The sequence below is a fragment of the Mandrillus leucophaeus genome, unplaced genomic scaffold, assembly GCF_000951045.1.
Source record: "Mandrillus leucophaeus isolate KB7577 unplaced genomic scaffold, Mleu.le_1.0 Scaffold139, whole genome shotgun sequence".
NCBI classification, from domain to species: domain Eukaryota; kingdom Metazoa; phylum Chordata; class Mammalia; order Primates; family Cercopithecidae; genus Mandrillus; species Mandrillus leucophaeus.
In genome coordinates this window covers 2,633,146-2,651,091 of record NW_012101354.1, presented here as the reverse complement: position 1 = coordinate 2,651,091, position 17,946 = coordinate 2,633,146, and the positions used below count along the sequence as shown (strand labels likewise).

Here is a 17,946-nt window from a genome sequence, read left to right as displayed (position 1 = left end):
AAGGTTACAGTGAGCTATGATCATGCCACTGCACTCCAGCCTGTGTGACAGAGCAAGACTATGTCTCAATAAGTATAAGTAAATAAATAAAAATTATCGATGTGTATGGAGAAGGTTGGTTAAAAAGCGATGTACTTCAACCCAGATGCAGAGAAAGAAGGAAGAAACAGATTAACAGTGTGAAGCTTAAAGAAGAGACCAATAAATAAATGAGAGAGAAATGGAAGCAAGAGTCAGCAAGGTACATGTTATCTAGTTTCAAAGCAGCCTTCCAGTTCCAGATTCCAGGGTTTTATGAAGCAATGATCTTGCATTGAGTCAGTGGCAGACACCTCTGCCCTGTCAATGCCATACAATAATCTTTTTTTTTTTTTTTTGCATAAGCTACTTTGAATGGGTCTGTTTCCTGCAGCCAGAATGTTGAGTTATGGGAGAAAGTTCTTCTCTCTTACAAGTTTGTAAGATATGCCTTTTTGTGTCATGCGGAAGATCCAATACAGATTTGCATATTTGTTTCAGGACTTGTGTAAAACTAAAAAGTTAAAAATGTAAGGAAAAGCTCAAACATGCCTGACTCTGTATAGTGAGACAGAAGTGACCCATTTACTTCATTATTTCCAGTATTATCTATATTTCTGTTTTTATGATCAAAAAATATTAAAATGTTCTACCGATTTTAAAGAGTCATCAATTTGATGCCACTGGAATTATTTAAATAATAAAGTATCCAGTTGATTATATTCAACACAGCCCTGAGTTGCATTCCTCTGACAAAACTGTACAGTATTACTTTCCCCAAATGAATGATGCATCCTTCAGGACATATGTTATTTCACTAGGATTATCATTAGAGCTTCTAAGCCTAAGTGGAACCTGTTACATATAAATCACCTTTTGGTACCCTTTGGTCTTGTAAGAAGCAGTGTAACATAACAAGAGTATGGGCTTTAGTGCCAGACTACCTTGTTTAAATTCTGGTTTTGGCACATATTCACTTGTATGATCTGAGACAAATCATTTAGCCTCTTTCTGCCTCAGCTTTTTCAGCTGTAAAATGGAGGTATTAATAGCCCCTTCATACCATTGTTGTGATGATTAGATGATTAATATTTGTAAAATGCTTAGAGGTGATCTGGCAGAGGGTAAGCACTCAATGGATGTTACCTGCTGTTGCTGTTATTACTGCTACATTTTGGGGAGATAAAGTAAAACAGACTTAGGATATTCATCATCACCATCTCTGTCATCACCCTTACTTCCAAGTAAGTTATCTTAAAAACCTTTACTTTACCATATAATTCAAGGGTAGAATTATACTGTTATTCCAAGTGGGAATATACTGAGGCAGTGATAAAATGTGCTATGAAGATAGTCCAATGTCAGATGACTTTGCAGTGTATGAGAAGAAAAATTTTTAGTAGTTCCATTTCCATTTGTGTTCGCTTAAAATTTCTCCTTTGGGGCCCCCCAGAGTCAGTACCTCTAAAATTAAAAGACGCAGGCCAGGCATGATGTCTCATGCCTGTAATCCCAGCACTTTTGGAGGCTAAGGTGTGTGGATCACCTGAGGTCAGGAGTTCCAGGAGTTCAAGACCAGCCTGGCCAACATGGTGAAACCCCGTCTCTACTAAAAAAAAAAATACAAAAATTAGCTGGGCATGGTGGTGGGCACCTGTAATCCCAGCTGTTCGGGAGGCTGAGGCAGGAGAATCTTTTGAACTGGGGCTGCACTCCAGCCTGGGCAACAGAGCGAGACTCCATCTCAAAAAAATAAAGAAGACATGCGAAGAGTCTTCAGCATTCATGATTGCTACAGCTGGGTTATTTGGGGCTTCGTTTCTTGCATTTTTTAAGAGCGTTCACCATGCTGCCCCTGTAGTTGTGGTTGTTCTGACAAATTGATGTGGGCTTGAATGTTCCCACACATCTACACCTCTTTTTATTCTCAGACAATAACTACCTTTCAGACCTCTGTGTTCTCAGATGATAACAACCTTTCAGACCTCTGAGTTCTGTCCTTGAGGAGTCCATTTTTTACCCTGTGGATGATGAGGGTAATTTTTTTCTTTCTCTTCGCATGATATTCCAATGAATGACACAAACAATGCTAGATCCATGCAGAATCTCATTGTTTGCTTTTTTGCTGTTTCTTCTCAATGAGAGAGGAAATAGTGCCAAGAGCTCCTGTTTGCTTCTTTGTTTTGTTTTGGTTTGGTTTTGTTTTGTTTTGTTTCATAAATCAGGTGGCCAGTACTAAGGAGGGAACTGGGAAGGAATAGCTACATTTTTTAATAGGCAATTACATCATTTGTAAGAAAGTGTCATAGGGTAAAGTAACTCCAGTGGAATTAGTTAGAATCAAGGAAATATCTTATACTTTAATTCAGTGTATTCCAAGGCTTGTTATACAGAAAATTTATTTGAGGAGATATTGATAGGTATTCCATTTTAAAAAGGGTTCTATAGCCAACTAAGTTTGGAAAACACTCTGTCCTTCTCTTGAAAAGTCAAAACTCACATTCGCATATTAAAGATTCTGAGAAAATCTAGGGTAAAGAAACCCACTCCACTTTTGTGTTTTTTAATTGTATTTTAATATAATATTTGATAAAATATATGTCACATGTAAGTTAGAAAGCATAATATAATAAATACGCTTGAGCCTTTCACCTAACCCAAGGACTAGAAAATTGCCAGTAACATAGATGTATCCATGTGTTCCTCTCCAATTACATCCCTTATCTCCCTACAACAGGTAAGTGCTATCCTACATTTTGTATTTAATTCCCTTGCTTTGGTGGAAGAAGATAGTGTTTTTAGCACTTATCTATGTATTTCTAAATAACACATTGTTTAGTTTTGCTTGTTTTTGAGCTTTATAAAGATGGTATCATACTTTTTTCATTAAACGTTGCTTCTAAGATTCATCTATATTGTTGCATGTAACCTCAATCATTTTTCAGTGCTGTGTAACATTCCATTATGTGAATATACCATAGTTTACTTTTCCATTCACCTGTCCATAGACATGAGGTTTTTTGTTACATTTTTTATTATTACTATTGCTCCTCTCAAGGAGAAACAAGAAAATGTGAGCTAAGAATATTGACAGAATATTTTGATTATATTGTTTGGGAGCATTAAGGAGTATATTTATTGAGTGGCTGCCTTTACTATTCAAGGCAGGAACTTAAATGCAAACATAAATAATCTTATGGTTCATTGAAGGAGTCAAACAAATTCTGTATTATTCATATTAGGATATGATTAGTCTCAAAGACTAATGGCACAAAATAAACATGACACATCTTTTGGAGTGCCCAGTTTCTTATAATTGGGGGGATGTTCAGGGGTAGAATTAAAAAATTTAACTGATAAGTACCTTAAAGTATGTTTATGTCAAAATTTTAAAGGTCCTTTTATGAAAAATAATATAAAATTATGCATTTTTTATTATTTTTTTTTTTATGACAGAGTCTTGCTCCTGTCACCCAGGCTGGAGTGCAATGGCGCAATCTTGGCTCACTGCAACCTCCGCCTCCCAGGTTCAAGTGATTGTCCAGCCTTAGCCTCCCCAATAGCTGGGATTACAGGTGCCCACCACCATACCTGGCTAATTTTTGTATTTTTTTTAGTAGAGATGGGGTTTCACCATGTTGGCCAGGCTGGTCTCAAACTCCTGACCTCAGGTGATCCACCCTCCTTGGCCTCCCAAAGTGCTGGGATTACAGGCATGAGCCACTGCATGCAGCATTTTTGTTTTTATTTTTTTTTTAAGAGACAGAGTCTTGCTCCTGTCTCTTATACACATCTAGATGTGTATAAGAGACAGGTACAATGGCGCAATCTTGGCTCACTGCAACCTCCGCCTCCCAGGTTCAAGTGATTGTCCAGCCTTAGCCTCCCCAATAGCTGGGATTACAGGTGCCCACCACCATACCTGGCTAATTTTTGTTAATTTTAGTAGAGACGGGGTTTCACCATGTTGACCAGGCTGGTTTTGAACTCCTGACCTCTGGTGATCTGCCTACCTCGGTTTCCCAATGTACTGGTATTACAGGCATGATGGTGGTGGGCATGGTGGTGGACTCCTGTAATTCCAGCTATTCAGGAGGCTGAGGCAGGAGAATTGCTTGAACTCAGGAGGTGGAGGTTGCAGCAAGCCAAGATCGCACCACTGCACTCCAGCCTGAACAATGAGAGCAAAACTTCACCTCAAAAAAAAAAAAAAAAAAATGAAAAGTGTTCATGTACAGAAGTTAAATAAAATGTATCCTAAATATAAATAAATAATTCTGACAGAGTAACTAGGAAATGCCTCACAGAGGAGGTGGTTTTTGAACTAGACCACAAAGGATAAGTAGGATTTCCATAGGAAGAAAAAGCAGTCAAGGCTGAGGAAAAGCATGATTAAGGACAGGAGCAAGATTTAAAAAAAAAAAAAAAAGGGATACCACATTTGAGAAATAATGAGAAGTTCTTCATTATTCATTAAACGTGAGGGGCAGGATGATCTGTTTGTGTGAGATTCCTGGTATTTCCAGATGTAGATTTGTTTGTTTTGAGACAGCCTATGACCCAGGCTGGAGTGCAGTGGTGCCATCTCAACTCACTGCAGCCTCCACCCCCCAGGTTTAAGCGATTCTCCAGCCTGAGGCTCCCGAATAGCTGGGACCACAGGTGCACACCACCACACCTAGCTAATTTTTGTATTTTTTTTGTAGAGACAGGAATTCACCATGTTTCCCAGGCTGGTCTCGAGCTCCTGAGCTCAAAGTGATGCACCTGCCTTGGCTTCCCAAAGTGCTGGGATTACAGGTGTGAGCCCAGCCTCAGTCGTAGATGTTGAATGCCAACCTATTCCCTTGCTCCTGATAAAACTGCTGTTGGATATTTAGAAAAAGTTTAGTATACTAGGTGATATTTAAGCTGGGGTCTTCTGTTAAAAATCTGTATCTGAATCGTGTTCATTTGGCAAACAATTCATCCACTTTATGCTAAGAATGAAGAAGGTAATACTCAAGATGTGCACTGACTAGTAAGACAAACCATTAGAAGATAATTAGAAGGGAGAAAACCCACTGCCTTCTGTCCTATCATAGGGGATGAATGCTCCTAGCTGGGGCTAGCTCTTCCACTTGGGCACCAGAGCCCATCCACCTCACCTACACTGGAATATCACTCCAAACTCGCTCCCCTTTCTTTCCCAAATCGTTTTTTTCCTATCTATTGGATTATTCATAGAAGCATAGAAATATCCTGTTATGCCAGGCACGGTGTCTCACGCCTGTAATCCTAGCACTTTGGGAGGCCAAGGTGGGCAGATTGCCTGAGCTCAGGAGTTCGAGACCAGCCTGGGCAACACAGTGAAACCCTGTCTCTACTAAAATACAACAAATTAGCCGGGTGTGGCAGCGTATCCCTGTAGTCCCAGCTACTCAGGAGGCTGAGGCAGGAGAATTGCTTGAACCCGGAAGGTGGAGGTTGCAGTGAGCCGAGATCGTGCCACTGCACTCCAGCCTAGGCGACAGAGTGAGACTCCGTCTCCCAAAAAAAAGAAAAATCAGTTTGAAATACCCTGCTATGTTCTGCATCTTTAAAAGCCCTCTCTTAATCCCCTTACTCTTTCTAGGCTCCATCTCATTTCTCTGTTCTCTTTCATAGGAAAATTCTCCAAGAGTTGTTTATACTCACTGTCTCTAATTCCTTCCCTCACATATTCTCTTAAGCCCACATATTCTCCTCAACTACTGCATTCAGGCCTTCACTTCCATCACTCCAAAATCTTGTCAGGGTCCCTAGGGACCTCCACATAGCTAACCATAGAGTCAACTTTCAGTCCTCATTTTGCTTGACCTATCAGCAGCATCTGACACAGTTCCTTCACTTCTGTTTTTAAAAAAAATAGAGATGCAGTATCACTATGTTGCACAGACTGGTCATTGTTATCACTTAGCTTCCAGGAGCTATACTGTCTTGGTCCTCCTACCTCACTGGCCATTCCTTCTCTGTCTCGTTTGCTGTTTCTCCTGTTTTTGGAATCCCTGGGACTTGGCCACCAACTCCCTTGGCCATCTCATTCAGTCTCATGGCTTTAAATTCTGTCTCCACTACTAACTCCCAGATTTATATTTCTAGTCCTGAGTTTCACTGTTGCTATTTGGAGGCAGATAATCTGTCGTTGTGGAGGACTGTCCTTTGCATTATAGATGTTCAGCAACATTCCTGGCCTATACCCGTGAGAAACCAGCAGCACTCCACCAGTTATGACAAGGAGAAAAACATCTCCAGACTCTGCCAAATGTCCCCTGAGAGTAAAATCACACTCCTCCTCACCCCATTGAGAACCAGTGTTTCTTGACCAAACTTCTCCCCCAAACTCTGGACTTGTATATCCACTGTCTTTTTGACATCTCTACTTGAACGTCTAATAAATATTCATACTTAGCGTGATCAAAACCAAACTTCTGATATTTCTTCCTCACATAATCCTCGCTCCAACTTCCCCCCTCAGTGACACATCCATTCCTTTAGTTGCTTAGGCAGAAAAAAACTTGGCATTTTCTTGAATCTCCTCTTTCTCTCACACCTACATCCTGACTTATCAGTAAGTCCTGAGAGCTTTACCTTCAAAATACACCCAGAATCTAATGCCCTTTCGCCACTACTGCTCTGGTCCATGCCACCATCACTTCCTACTGGGATTACTGCAGCTGCTTTACACTTGTCCCCCAGCACCCCCTTCTCAATATAGTAGTAGGGTGATCTTGTGAAAATGTGTCATTCAGGGTATGTCACATTTTTTTGCAGAACCTTCCAGATGTCTCTCATCTTACCCAAAGTAAAAACCACAATTCTTACAATGACATGCCAGGCCTTACATGATCTCTCCTTATAGCCCACTCTACCCATTCCTTACCTCTCCAATCTCACCTCTTACCATCCAACACCTTATTCACTTCACTCTAGCCACACTAACCTTCTTTCTTTTCCCTAAACATACAGAGCCTTGATCCTTTTGCACTTGCTCTTTCCCAGATACATGCTCCGTTGCCTCATTCAGGTCTTGGCTTAAATGTCAGTTTCTCAGGAAGGTCTTCCTTGAGTACTAGTTTTTGTTTTTGTTTTGGGGGGATTTTTTTATGGTAGTATTTTATTCCTCTTCAAGAAAAGCTATTACCTAACATTGATGAACTCTCTTTTTTTGAGACAGAGTCTCACTCTGTCACCCAGGCTGGGGTGCAATGGCATGATCATAGCTCACTGCAATCTCTAAATCCTGGGCTCAAGCTCAGGTGAACCTTCCACCTCAGCTTCCTGAAGAGCTAGGACTACAGGTGTGCACCACCATGCTCAGCTAATTTTTTAAATTTTTTGTAGAGGATCTTGCCATGTTGCCCAGGCTGATGTTGAACTCCTGGACTCAAGCAATAGGATTAAAAATATCCTCCTGCTTCAGCCTACCGAAGTTCTGGGATTACAGGCATGAGCCACCATGGGCAGCCAGTCACTAGTTTTATTTTATTTTGTTGTTGTTGTTGTTGTTTTGAGATGGAGTCTTGCTTTGGCACCCAGGCTGGAGTGCCGTGGCACAGTCTCAGCTCACTGCAACCTCCGCCTCCCAGGTTCAAGCGATTCTCGTGCCTCAGCCTCCCAAGTATCTGAGATTATAGGCATGCACCACTACACCTGGCTAATTTTCGTATTTTTAGTAGAGACAGGTTTCACCATGTTGGTCAAGCTGGTCTCAAACTGGTGACCTCAAGTGACCTCCCACCTTGGCCTCCCACAGTGCTGGGATTACAGGTGTGAGCCACCGCACCCAGCCCAGTCACTAGTTTTAAAATCTCACACCACTATCATCTCCAATACTCCTTTTTTAAGCCTGCTTTATCTTTTCCCATAGTATTTCTTCATCTAACGTATTACAAAGAGGCAGTATAGCATTATAGTTAAAAAAACAAACTGAAGCCAAATTGCCTGGGATTATATCCCAATTCCACTTCTAAGCTGTAAGATCTTGACTTCTCTGTTTCGTGTGTGTGTGCGTGTGTATTTAAAGTGAATGGTTTCTGTCCATTAGAACAGTACTTTGCACATAGTAATATGTGTACACCATTGTTGTATTATTAGTAGTGACTAATTAATTTTATTCTCCTTATCTCCCATTGGAATATAAATTCCATGACAGCAGAGGGGTTTTTTTGTTCGTTTATTTGTTTTTTGGTTTTTTTTACTTTCTTCACTGCTGTATTCACAGCTTCTAGAACGGTGCCTAGCACATAGTAGACAGTAAATATTTGTTGATCAAACTATGTTATTTCTGGAGTGATGAGGATAAGAAGGGTCAAGGAAGATGAGGTATATGTGTACTGTTTAAAACTTTTACAAAGAGAATGTACTCATGTATCCTTGTGCCCCAAAAAGCTTCATAGGCTTGCATGGAAAATAGACATATAGACAAATAAATTACAACATAGTATATTTACAAGATATGGAAGAACGAGTAATAACTCTAAGGGGAGGGCAATGCAGTTGAGGAAAGCTTCCTAGAGGAGTAATAACGTGAGAGTTGGGTTTTTAAAGGTGCGTAGTTCCACCAAACAAAGTATGAGACAGATGTGACAGCCTTCGAATAGTAGGTGCAAAAGCAAAGAAGTATGAAACATAGCAGTGGCTCTCAAAACTGCAAGCAGTGGAAGTTGAAAGGAGAGGTGAGGAGCGTTTTCAGTGTTTTGAGCTATTAAAACTTTCATCTTATCCTTCTCCCTTACCCACTCCCATACTCCTAACATCTCCAAGTAAGTGTTTGGCTGTAATTAGGAGCTTATTACTCCATTACGGCAAATATCTTGGGGTTTTTCTCATTATTTTCCTGAAAGTCTTTTCCTATTTTTCTGCTCCCCACAAGCTCCATTTTTTTAATATATTATTATACCACTGTTCAGGTTCTAGATTCCCCTTGGTGTCTTTGGTATAAGAAATTCACATGTAATTTTTACCTGTGGAGTATAGTGAAAAAGGAGGAAGACATATCCTTAAATTATATACACATACACACACATAGTTTTGTTACAGTGTGGTAGCTTTGTTTAGGAATAGAAACACAGTTGTTCAGCTGAATTATCTTAGTAATTAATATTTTTAATCCTATAAATGTTGGTCTCTAGTCCCTTACCAACGATCTAAGTGAAGAAGCTTGCTTTTCAGTGTGTGACTTAAGACTTCTCAAGGTTGACTTTTTAAAATCAGGGTTGGGCCGGGCGCGGTGGCTCAAGCCTGTAATCCCAGCACTTTGGGAGGCCGAGACGGGTGGATCACAAGGTCAAGAGATCGAGACCATCCCGGCTAACATGGTGAAACCCCGTCTCTACTAAAAAATAGAAAAAACTAGCCGGGCGAGGTGAAGGGCGCCTGTAGTCCCAGCTACTCGGGAGGCTGAGGCAGGAGAATGGTGTGAACCCGGGAGGCGGAGCTTGCAGTGAGCTGAGATCCGGCCACTGCACCCCAGCCTGGGTGACAAAGCGACACTCCGTCTCAAATAAAAAATAAAATAAAATAAAATCAGGGTTGGGGTTCTGCTTTTTTCCACCCACCTTCCTTATATACATGGAGTCAGGAAAACACCCTTGATGACAGCACAAACCAAAAAAGCAGTAGCGTTAATCCACTCTGTTAGTTTCTGGCACTGCCTCTGTTTATACTCATATTGGATTGTGATTGTGTATCTGTCTCTGAGAGTCCCTTAATGTGGGAATCATAACTAAGGTGTTCATTTGTACACCTAGTTCAATGCCTCATTCATAATGGATGCTCATTAAACATTTGTTGAATTGGATTGAATTGAACTGAATTGAACTGGACTATGGCACCACAGGAGAAGGGGATTTTTGAGTTCACTTTTAATGAGATTAATTTAAAACGAATTTAGAAAGAAAAATTATTCTTTTGTTTTGTTTTTAAACATAATCTAAATTTGGGGTACAGCTACCAATATGTTCATTCCCCATAATTTTTTAAGCATTCTGAGCAATGACTCATCAGAGTCCCCAAATAGATATATTTTTTTTAAGTCACAGTGGCCCTAGGAAACAAAATTAGGCTTGGTAAATATAAATAGTAAGTGTGTTCTCATTATAGTCAGGAATGTGGGGTCTTGTTGATATACAGAGGAGGATCTTTAGTTCTTCCCTTTGTAGCAGAGTTGGAAATGAACCAAATATCCCCTGATAAATTCCTGTAGGGTTTCCCAGCACATTTATTTCATTCTTTCCAGAAGTCACCAAGACTTGTTGTGTTATTGTTTAAAAACAAAAAAAAAATCAGTGCTACTTCATTTCCTAACACTTGTTTTCTGACCTGCAATTGTCTCCAGTCCAACTGGCCAAAAAGCCAGGCCAAAGATGTCTGTATTTCCACAGAGAAACAAATGGACTTAGCTTCTACTCCTTTCCCTCTACTTTGCAATGTTTTCTTTTGCAAAGGAGTTTGGAATTTAAATTCTCCAAGCCCAGAATCTTTCAGTCTAAAACTGCAAAACAATGGTAATAAGATACCTGGTCATTCCTCCAGTCCTCTGTCTTTTAAATATCTGCTCTGAGAGAGAGTCCTGAGCATCCAAATAACTTTTGTTGTTGTCGTTGTTGTTGTTGTTGTTATTGTTGTTGTGACAGGGTTTCACCCCTGTCGCCCAGGCTGGAGTGCAATGGCACGATCTTGGCTCACTGCAACCTCTGCCTCCTGGGCTCAGGCGATTCTCCTGCCTTAGCCTCCCAAGTAGCTGGGACTACAGGCGCCTGTCTAATTTTTGTATTTTTTATAGAGATGGGGTTTCACTATGTTGCCCAGCGTGGTCTCGAATCCCTGGGCTCAAGCGATCCACCCGCCTTAAGGCCTCCCAAAGTGCTGGGATTACAGCGTAAGCCATCGCACCCATCCATCCAAATAACTTTTATATTATAAAGAGGGCTCTCTTGCCAATGGGTAGCTATTTTATTCATTTACTCAGCATAACTTTATTGGATACCTCTGTGTTAAGCCCTGGAGATCTAAGGTGAGTAAGACTTCCCCCTACCTCCCAAGAAGCTCACAGTCTATCTTGGCAACAATTATACAGTGCTGAGATAGGAGTGGGATAAAGTAATAATAGTAATTAGTTCAGCATGGAGGAGTCTGGAAGCGCTTTACAAAAAAGTGACATTTATGTATTTATATATGTATGTATGAATGAGACCATGCCTGGCCAGAAAAGTGACTTTTAATCCTTAGTCTTAAAGAAAAAGGTTCCTGCCAGGCGCAGTGGCTTACACTTGTAATCCCAGCACTTTGGGAGGCTGAAGCAGGTAGATCATCACTTGAGGCCAGGAGTTTGAGACCAGCCTGGCCAACATGGTGACACCCCTGTCTCTACTAAAACTACAAAAATTAGCCAGCATGGTAGCGCATGCCTGTAATCCCACCTACTCAGGAGGCTGAGGCAAGAGAATCGTTTGAACCTGGGAGGCAGAAGTTGCAGTGAGTCGAGATCACGCCATTTCAGCAGAGAAAGAATAGCCCTACATTTCAAACATAGGACATAGTAAGAATAACTACTTGAAGTATGAAAGCTCATGACATGTTTAGGAACAGTGAGTTGTTGGGCATGGATGGCATAGAGGCTGCACTCTGAGAGATGGAATAGACCAGTGGGAAGCAATATTGTATGATGCTGAAAGGCACAGAATCTAGAGCCTGGGTTTGAGTCCCAGCTGAGCCACTTACTGTCTGTTGTGACCTTGGCAAGTCACTTAACCTCCCCTCTATAGGTTTGCTTCTTCGTTTTCTTAAAATGAGGATAATAGTAGCATCTGTTTGACAGGGCTGCAGGCATATATGCATATATATACACATACGGCTTTAAAAAGTGCTCAGAACAAAATGAATATAAGTATTCATTATTAGGCCACATTATGAAAGGCCTCGAACTGTACATTTTCCATAAGTAAAAGAAAGGTTTTAAAGCAGAAGAGGGGAGAGTATATAACAGGATAAAATTTGTATTTTGTTTTATTTGTTAATTTTTTTTTTTTTAATTAGAGACAGGGTCTCGCTCTGTTGCCCAGGCTGGTCTCGAACTTCTGAGCTCAAGCAATCTACCCGCCTCAGCCTTCTAAAGTGCTAGGATTACAGACCTGAGCCACCGCACCTGGCTTGTAATCCGTATTTTAGATAAGTAACTCTGGTGCCACTCTGGAGAGTACATTGGATAAGGAAGAAACTAGAGATAACATACAAGCTCTGAGACAGTTTCAAGAGTATAGATAACAGGTGCTGATGTAACATGGTATTGAGTTAATATAGTGGCCTTGCCCTTAAAAATTCTGGGTTCCCAAATAGAAACTTCAAACTTGAAATGTTAGTCTTAATAGACCTTACAAATTTAATTCTAAAAAAAAAAACAAAATGAAGACCCTGGGGAAGAGCACAGAAGGACTGTCCTTGCAGTATGGATGTTGTAGTGCTCAACTGATGCTTCCCTTCTATACCCAAATATCAGACCAGTACCTCTTGGCTACTATTCATTATATATTTTCATCTGGTTAGCTGTCCAGAGCAAGACATTCTATTTTTGGAGATGCTTTTGTTTTTTCTTTCAAGTAACCTCAAACTACTTATCAGTTTCCTAGAGGAAGTTCTGGCTTCTGGACTGCACAGCCGAAGCAAGGAGAGCTCTCAAGTCACATCAAGGTCAGCGAGCAGAAGATGAAACAGTGGTTGGGGGAAGGGCACAGCTTCCTCTCTCACCCCCACTACAGGCTTTCCCTACTAATCAGAGGTGTTGGAGAGCAGCTTTGGGTTCTGTGCTGGTTGTTAGAACTCATCTCCAGGTAGCCCACAGATTTGTGGTTGGCACAGACACACGACTCCCAGAGTTGACCTAACAATAAGTCTGAGCCCATCTCAACCCACTTTTCTCTGGTAGTTTTTATGTATCTGTTAGCACAATCACTTCAGTTACTGATGAATTTTGTTGGGATCTGACGTGGGGAAAGGGTTATCAGAGCCTAGAGGGGCTTAAAAAGTAATCATTTGATGTACATACCACATTCCTTGACTTCCTTTCTCTTCCCTTGACCCTTTCTGCTTTTCAATAACCACATTCCTGCACAACTTATTTCTGAAAACCTACCATATTTCTTTATAGAGCCATCCAAAATTTTTTGTCCCTACATAGCAATTTTCTGTGGCACTGAGAAACCATGTATGACCACAATAAAAATCCATTTTGTGAAAAGATATGGGTGATTTAGTTTTATTTCTTTGGGGCTAATTTATGGGAATTTATGAGGTGGGACATGAGCTGGTTTCACACCGAATATAATGAAGGCATTACCTCTACCTGAAGGATATTTAAAGTATGTCAAGGCAAATAATAAATTCTGGTGTCAATTTCACCTCTCTTGAAAACAGGATAAACCGATAGTATCATTATTGCCAGGAAATTAAGGTATCCTCAAATCATCATAGCAAAAATACCAAAGCGCAATCCCTCCCTGGTGTGTGTGTGTGTGTGTGTGTGTGTGTGTGTGTGTGAACTTGTATGTTGATAAATATTCTCTAGCATCAGACAGCAAGGGCCAAATCTATGTCATATTTATATGGCTTTGGGAATGTTATTTAGCCTCTTTGTGGCTCAGCTTTCTCATTTATAAAACAGAACCTTCCTCATAGGATTATAAGAATTAAATGAGATGAGATGATACATGAAAAGTGCTTAAAACACTGGTGTACAGTAATCAATAAAATGTAGCTAATAGTAAATAAGATTAATTTCTGTACAGAATCACATGTAAAATGACTGGACTAATCATTTTAATCATTGCACATCTAATCATTGCACTAATAAACAGTTCAAAAAATAGAGGGAAAAGCTGAAAGGTCATTCTGTCCCTCTTTTCTCCACTCCTCCCAGCTCTCAACTGTTTGGTTGTTTTTTTTTGTTTGTTTGTTTGTTTTTAGTAGAGATGGGGTTTCACTATCTTGGTCAGGATGGTCTTGAACTCCTGACCTCGTGATCCACCCACCTCAGCTTCCCAAAGTGTTGGGATTACAGGCGTGAGCCACCACACCCGGCCTCAGCTGTTGTTTCTTTACACACACTCATGAAGTAAAATCCAAGCTAAAATCCAAGGTGTTTGTTTTTGTTTTTGGCTTTTGTGGGTCCCTTTGGGTAATTTTTTCTTCTTCATTTTTTATAAGTCTTTGAGACAGCCTGCACTTGGGGATGGAGTATTTTAAATGCAGCATTTTACAAGTTATATAGTGTTTTAAAATATGAAAAACTCCCTCCTCCAAGCAGGAATATCTGTGCTTCTCTTCTTATCGCCAAGATAACGCTGTGGAATAAAAAAAGCAAAAACAGAGACCTTCCTTATATCATTTTCCTCATTATTCATCTGCTTCCATTGTGCCTACTCAACTGACAATATCAAGAAGTCTAAGAAATGAGCCCTACTATCAGGGTGTTTGATGTCAGAAGTTGGCATTTCTTTATTAAGAATCAAAGACTCATATTTTTGTGTAAGATTTACAGAGCTGATTCCATTATTACTGGCCCTTTATTTTTGTGCCCTTTAAAAACATCACTTTAATTAAGATCTTGTATGCTTTTAATAATCCTCTCCCCCATAAGTGGAAATGCCCTGGTCAAAACCTCTGTGTTCCATTTACTCCACAAAAGCCAAGGATATTTGTTTTTAGACAACTGTGTTTGAATAACAGTTTCCGCCCAGTAAACTTGCAAGCAGTTCACAAGTTTTTATCTCTAATAGTTCCCTTTCTCCCTTAAGTTATAAAATATTCTGTTATAGAATACAGCTACTAGCAGTCGCATCTTATCCTCAGGTGTTGTTAGGGAGGTACCCCCATCATGAGGTAGTCCCAGTGTCTTATCTCCACCACAGGCAGAAACTGACTGAGAGTGATTTCTGTGGTTTATGTGTGTGTAGGGTCACGCTCACTGAGGAACGCTGAGGAGACAGCGCTATAAAAATGTGTAAAGGAACCCATACGTTCTCAGATTTCTCACTTAAGCATTGGTCTTTGGAAAACAGTCCGACCTACATCCCAATTCAGGTACCACGAAGTTCACCTGGTGAGGCAAATCAGCTTCAAGAATAGGCCAGAGGAAGTGGAAAGGGGTGAGTGACAGGACAAAGGGAAAACAGGTGAACGAAAGTAGGGACAGGATCACAGGATGGAGCAGGGCAGAGAAAGAAAGGACGCCAGAGATTTATATAACATCTTAAGAGAGCAGACAGGCAGGGAAGGTTCTGCAGCCCACATGCATCTGCTCTGGAATCTGAAAATTACTTTGGAGGGTTTTTCTTTTTCATTAGCCCCTCTGCCTGATGTTTCACAATGCTCTGGCACCTATCTGATGCAGCACGAAAGGAACCCTGGACCTCACATATAGGAGGCACTCAAATATTTGTTTTATCTATTTATCTATCTATCTATCTATCTATCTATCAATCTATCTATTTTTGAGATGGAATTTCACTCTGCTGCCCAGGCTGGAGTGCAGTGGTGCGATCTCGGCTCACTGCAACCTCTGCCTCCCAGGTTCGAGCGATTCTCCTGCCTCAGCCTCCCAAGTAGCTGGGATTACAGGCGTGTGCCACCACATCTGGCCTTTTTTTTTTTTTTTTTTTTTTTTTTTTTTTTTTTTTTTTTGTATTTAGTAGAGATGGAGTTTCATCATGTTGGTCAGGCTGGTCTTGAACTTCTGACCTCAAATGATCCACCCGCCTCGGCCTCCCAAAGTGCTGGGATTACAGCCGTGAGCCACCACGCGCGGCCCAATATTTATTGACTATTGGGAAAGGAGGAAGATGGGGCAAATGATGAATTACTTTTTTCCCATAAATCAGAATCTATTTAAATGATAAATCTAAACCACTCATGTGTGTTTGTCCAGCAAACCCTCAAAAAATCATGCAGGCTATTCCTCACCAGTACATCTGGACATATTGCTTCCTCACATATGAAGACATCCTGGATTTGCTCATTATTTTTCCATCGCTCTTTAAACAGGGGGTTAGAAAATAGAGACATTGGGGCCGGGCGCGGTGGCTCACGCCTGTAATCCCAGCACTTTGGGAGGCCGAGACGGGCGGATCACGAGGTCAGGAAATCAAGACCGTCCTGGCTAACATGGTGAAACTCCGTCTCTATTAAAAAATACAAAAAACTAGCCGGGCGAGGTGGCGGGCGCCTGTAGTCCCAGCTACTCGGGAGGCTGAGGCAGGAGAATGGCGTAAACCCGGGAGGCAGAGCTTGCAGTGAGCCGAGATCAGGCCACTGCACTCCAGCCTGGGCGACAGAGCGAGACTTCAAAAAAAAAAAAAAAAAAAAAGAGACATTGGGAAGGGGACAAGATGGTTTGGGGAACGTGGTGTGTGCACACTCATGCCCATGGGAGGGGGTTACAAAATCTGAAGAGGAGACTGCAGTCAGGAAGCTTGGATTCTAATCCATTTAGCCAGTAACTTGATGTATAACTTGGGCAAGTCAGTTGATCTGGCATGCCCTGTTTCCTCATTTTCCAAATGAAAATATTAATACTTAATCTATATACCTTACAAGGTGGCACTAAAAGTGTAAAGAAATGACATATAAGAGCATTTTGAAAGGATAAGGTTCTGTGTCAGTCTAAAATCGTGGAATTAATTGGTATGGTGAATGGAAAGAAGTTGAGAGGAATATCATTGGATTAGGAGGAAAGGTGGGACTGGGAAGGGGAGGGAGCCCCTCCTTCATTTGACATACCAGAAAAAGCCAAAACAGCCTCCACTATTCAAACCACAAATTTAGCCAACACTTTTATCTTGAGACATCTCTGGAAAAAGGATTTTTCCTTTTCCCTGCTCCTCAGTGCCAGGGATTTTTATTCATTTTGTGGTTATTGCATGCTTGCCATGTGCCAGGCAATGTGTTTATTAGCCTTTTATTTCAAAATTAGCCCTGGAAGACAACACATATCTTCAAAGGACTCTCAGAGGTCATCTCATATATTCCCCTAACTTTCCTTGTTGATAAAAATGGCAGTTCATCCCTCACCACTTAATATGTGGAGGGATGCAGGCCTAAAGAAATTCAGTGACTTGACCAAAGCCCAGAGTGGTGATGAAACCAATACCTAAGAGTGGGGTTTCTCACTCCCCTTTTCCATCACACATATATACACTGAAAAGACATGAAGTTACTAAGATGTGTCCTGGAGGCTCTGAGGCAGATCTGCTGTAGGAGGGATCAGCAGAGGCTTCCCTAGTCAGGGCATTCTCTGGGCGTTCAGCCCTTCCCTCCACTGGGCTCCAGCGCTGTAGAGAGGATGGGATTTTTACCTATTAGTGCAGCGGGAAAAGATACCCAGGTGGCAGGAAGTTTAAGCCTCACCTGGAACTTACATTGAAAGCCACTTGGTATAAAGGATCATGGTTTGGAGACAATTCTATTCCTGCCAGCATTGACACTATGTCTGCAAATCCCTCAGCTATTCTGAGTCTCCGTTTTCTCCCTGTGAGATGGAGATCATAAAATCCGCCTCATCCTTAGGATTATTCTCCTGAGGCTACAATAAGGCCTGAGGCTTTGTACACTGGAAGAAACGTGTATTAATAGAAACTTCTGTCCCACCCCATCCCCCAACACGTCGATCCCCTCCAGAGCATAAAACTTTTCCCAGCATCTGACCTGCCCAGGCCACCCTAGCACCTAGGAGCGTGAATTCCTGATGAGAGTTCTGGGTGGCGCGCCCTCCGGGCTCCCGCTCTCGTTTTTGTTTTTGGTCAGGAAAGGCGATGCTCTAGAGGCTGGCGATCTCCGGTCTTCACGAATCCGCACGTCTCTCCATTATCACCGCGCCCGCCCACTGGGCCCCGGGGCGGCCGGCGACCGGGTCTCTTG

The 17,946-nt window shown here is 41.4% G+C and overlaps 1 protein-coding gene across 4 annotated transcripts in view; it reads left to right on the top strand.

Annotated features, from left to right (window-relative positions):
• VPS45 (vacuolar protein sorting 45 homolog (S. cerevisiae)) overlaps positions 1-13,275 on the top strand; it is an 85,172-nt gene extending 71,897 nt beyond the window's left edge. For 3 of the 4 annotated variants that reach the window (XM_011973639.1, XM_011973637.1, XM_011973638.1), the window contains one exon: positions 12,658-13,273. In XM_011973639.1, coding sequence (XP_011829029.1) covers positions 12,658-12,745 — 88 coding nt within the window. In that variant the 3' untranslated portion in view covers positions 12,746-13,273. Of the gene's footprint in view, positions 1-12,657 lie in introns of all 4 variants that reach the window. The other variant, XR_001005328.1, reaches the window with a different exon arrangement.
• Positions 13,276-17,946: the final 4,671 nt, after the last annotated feature.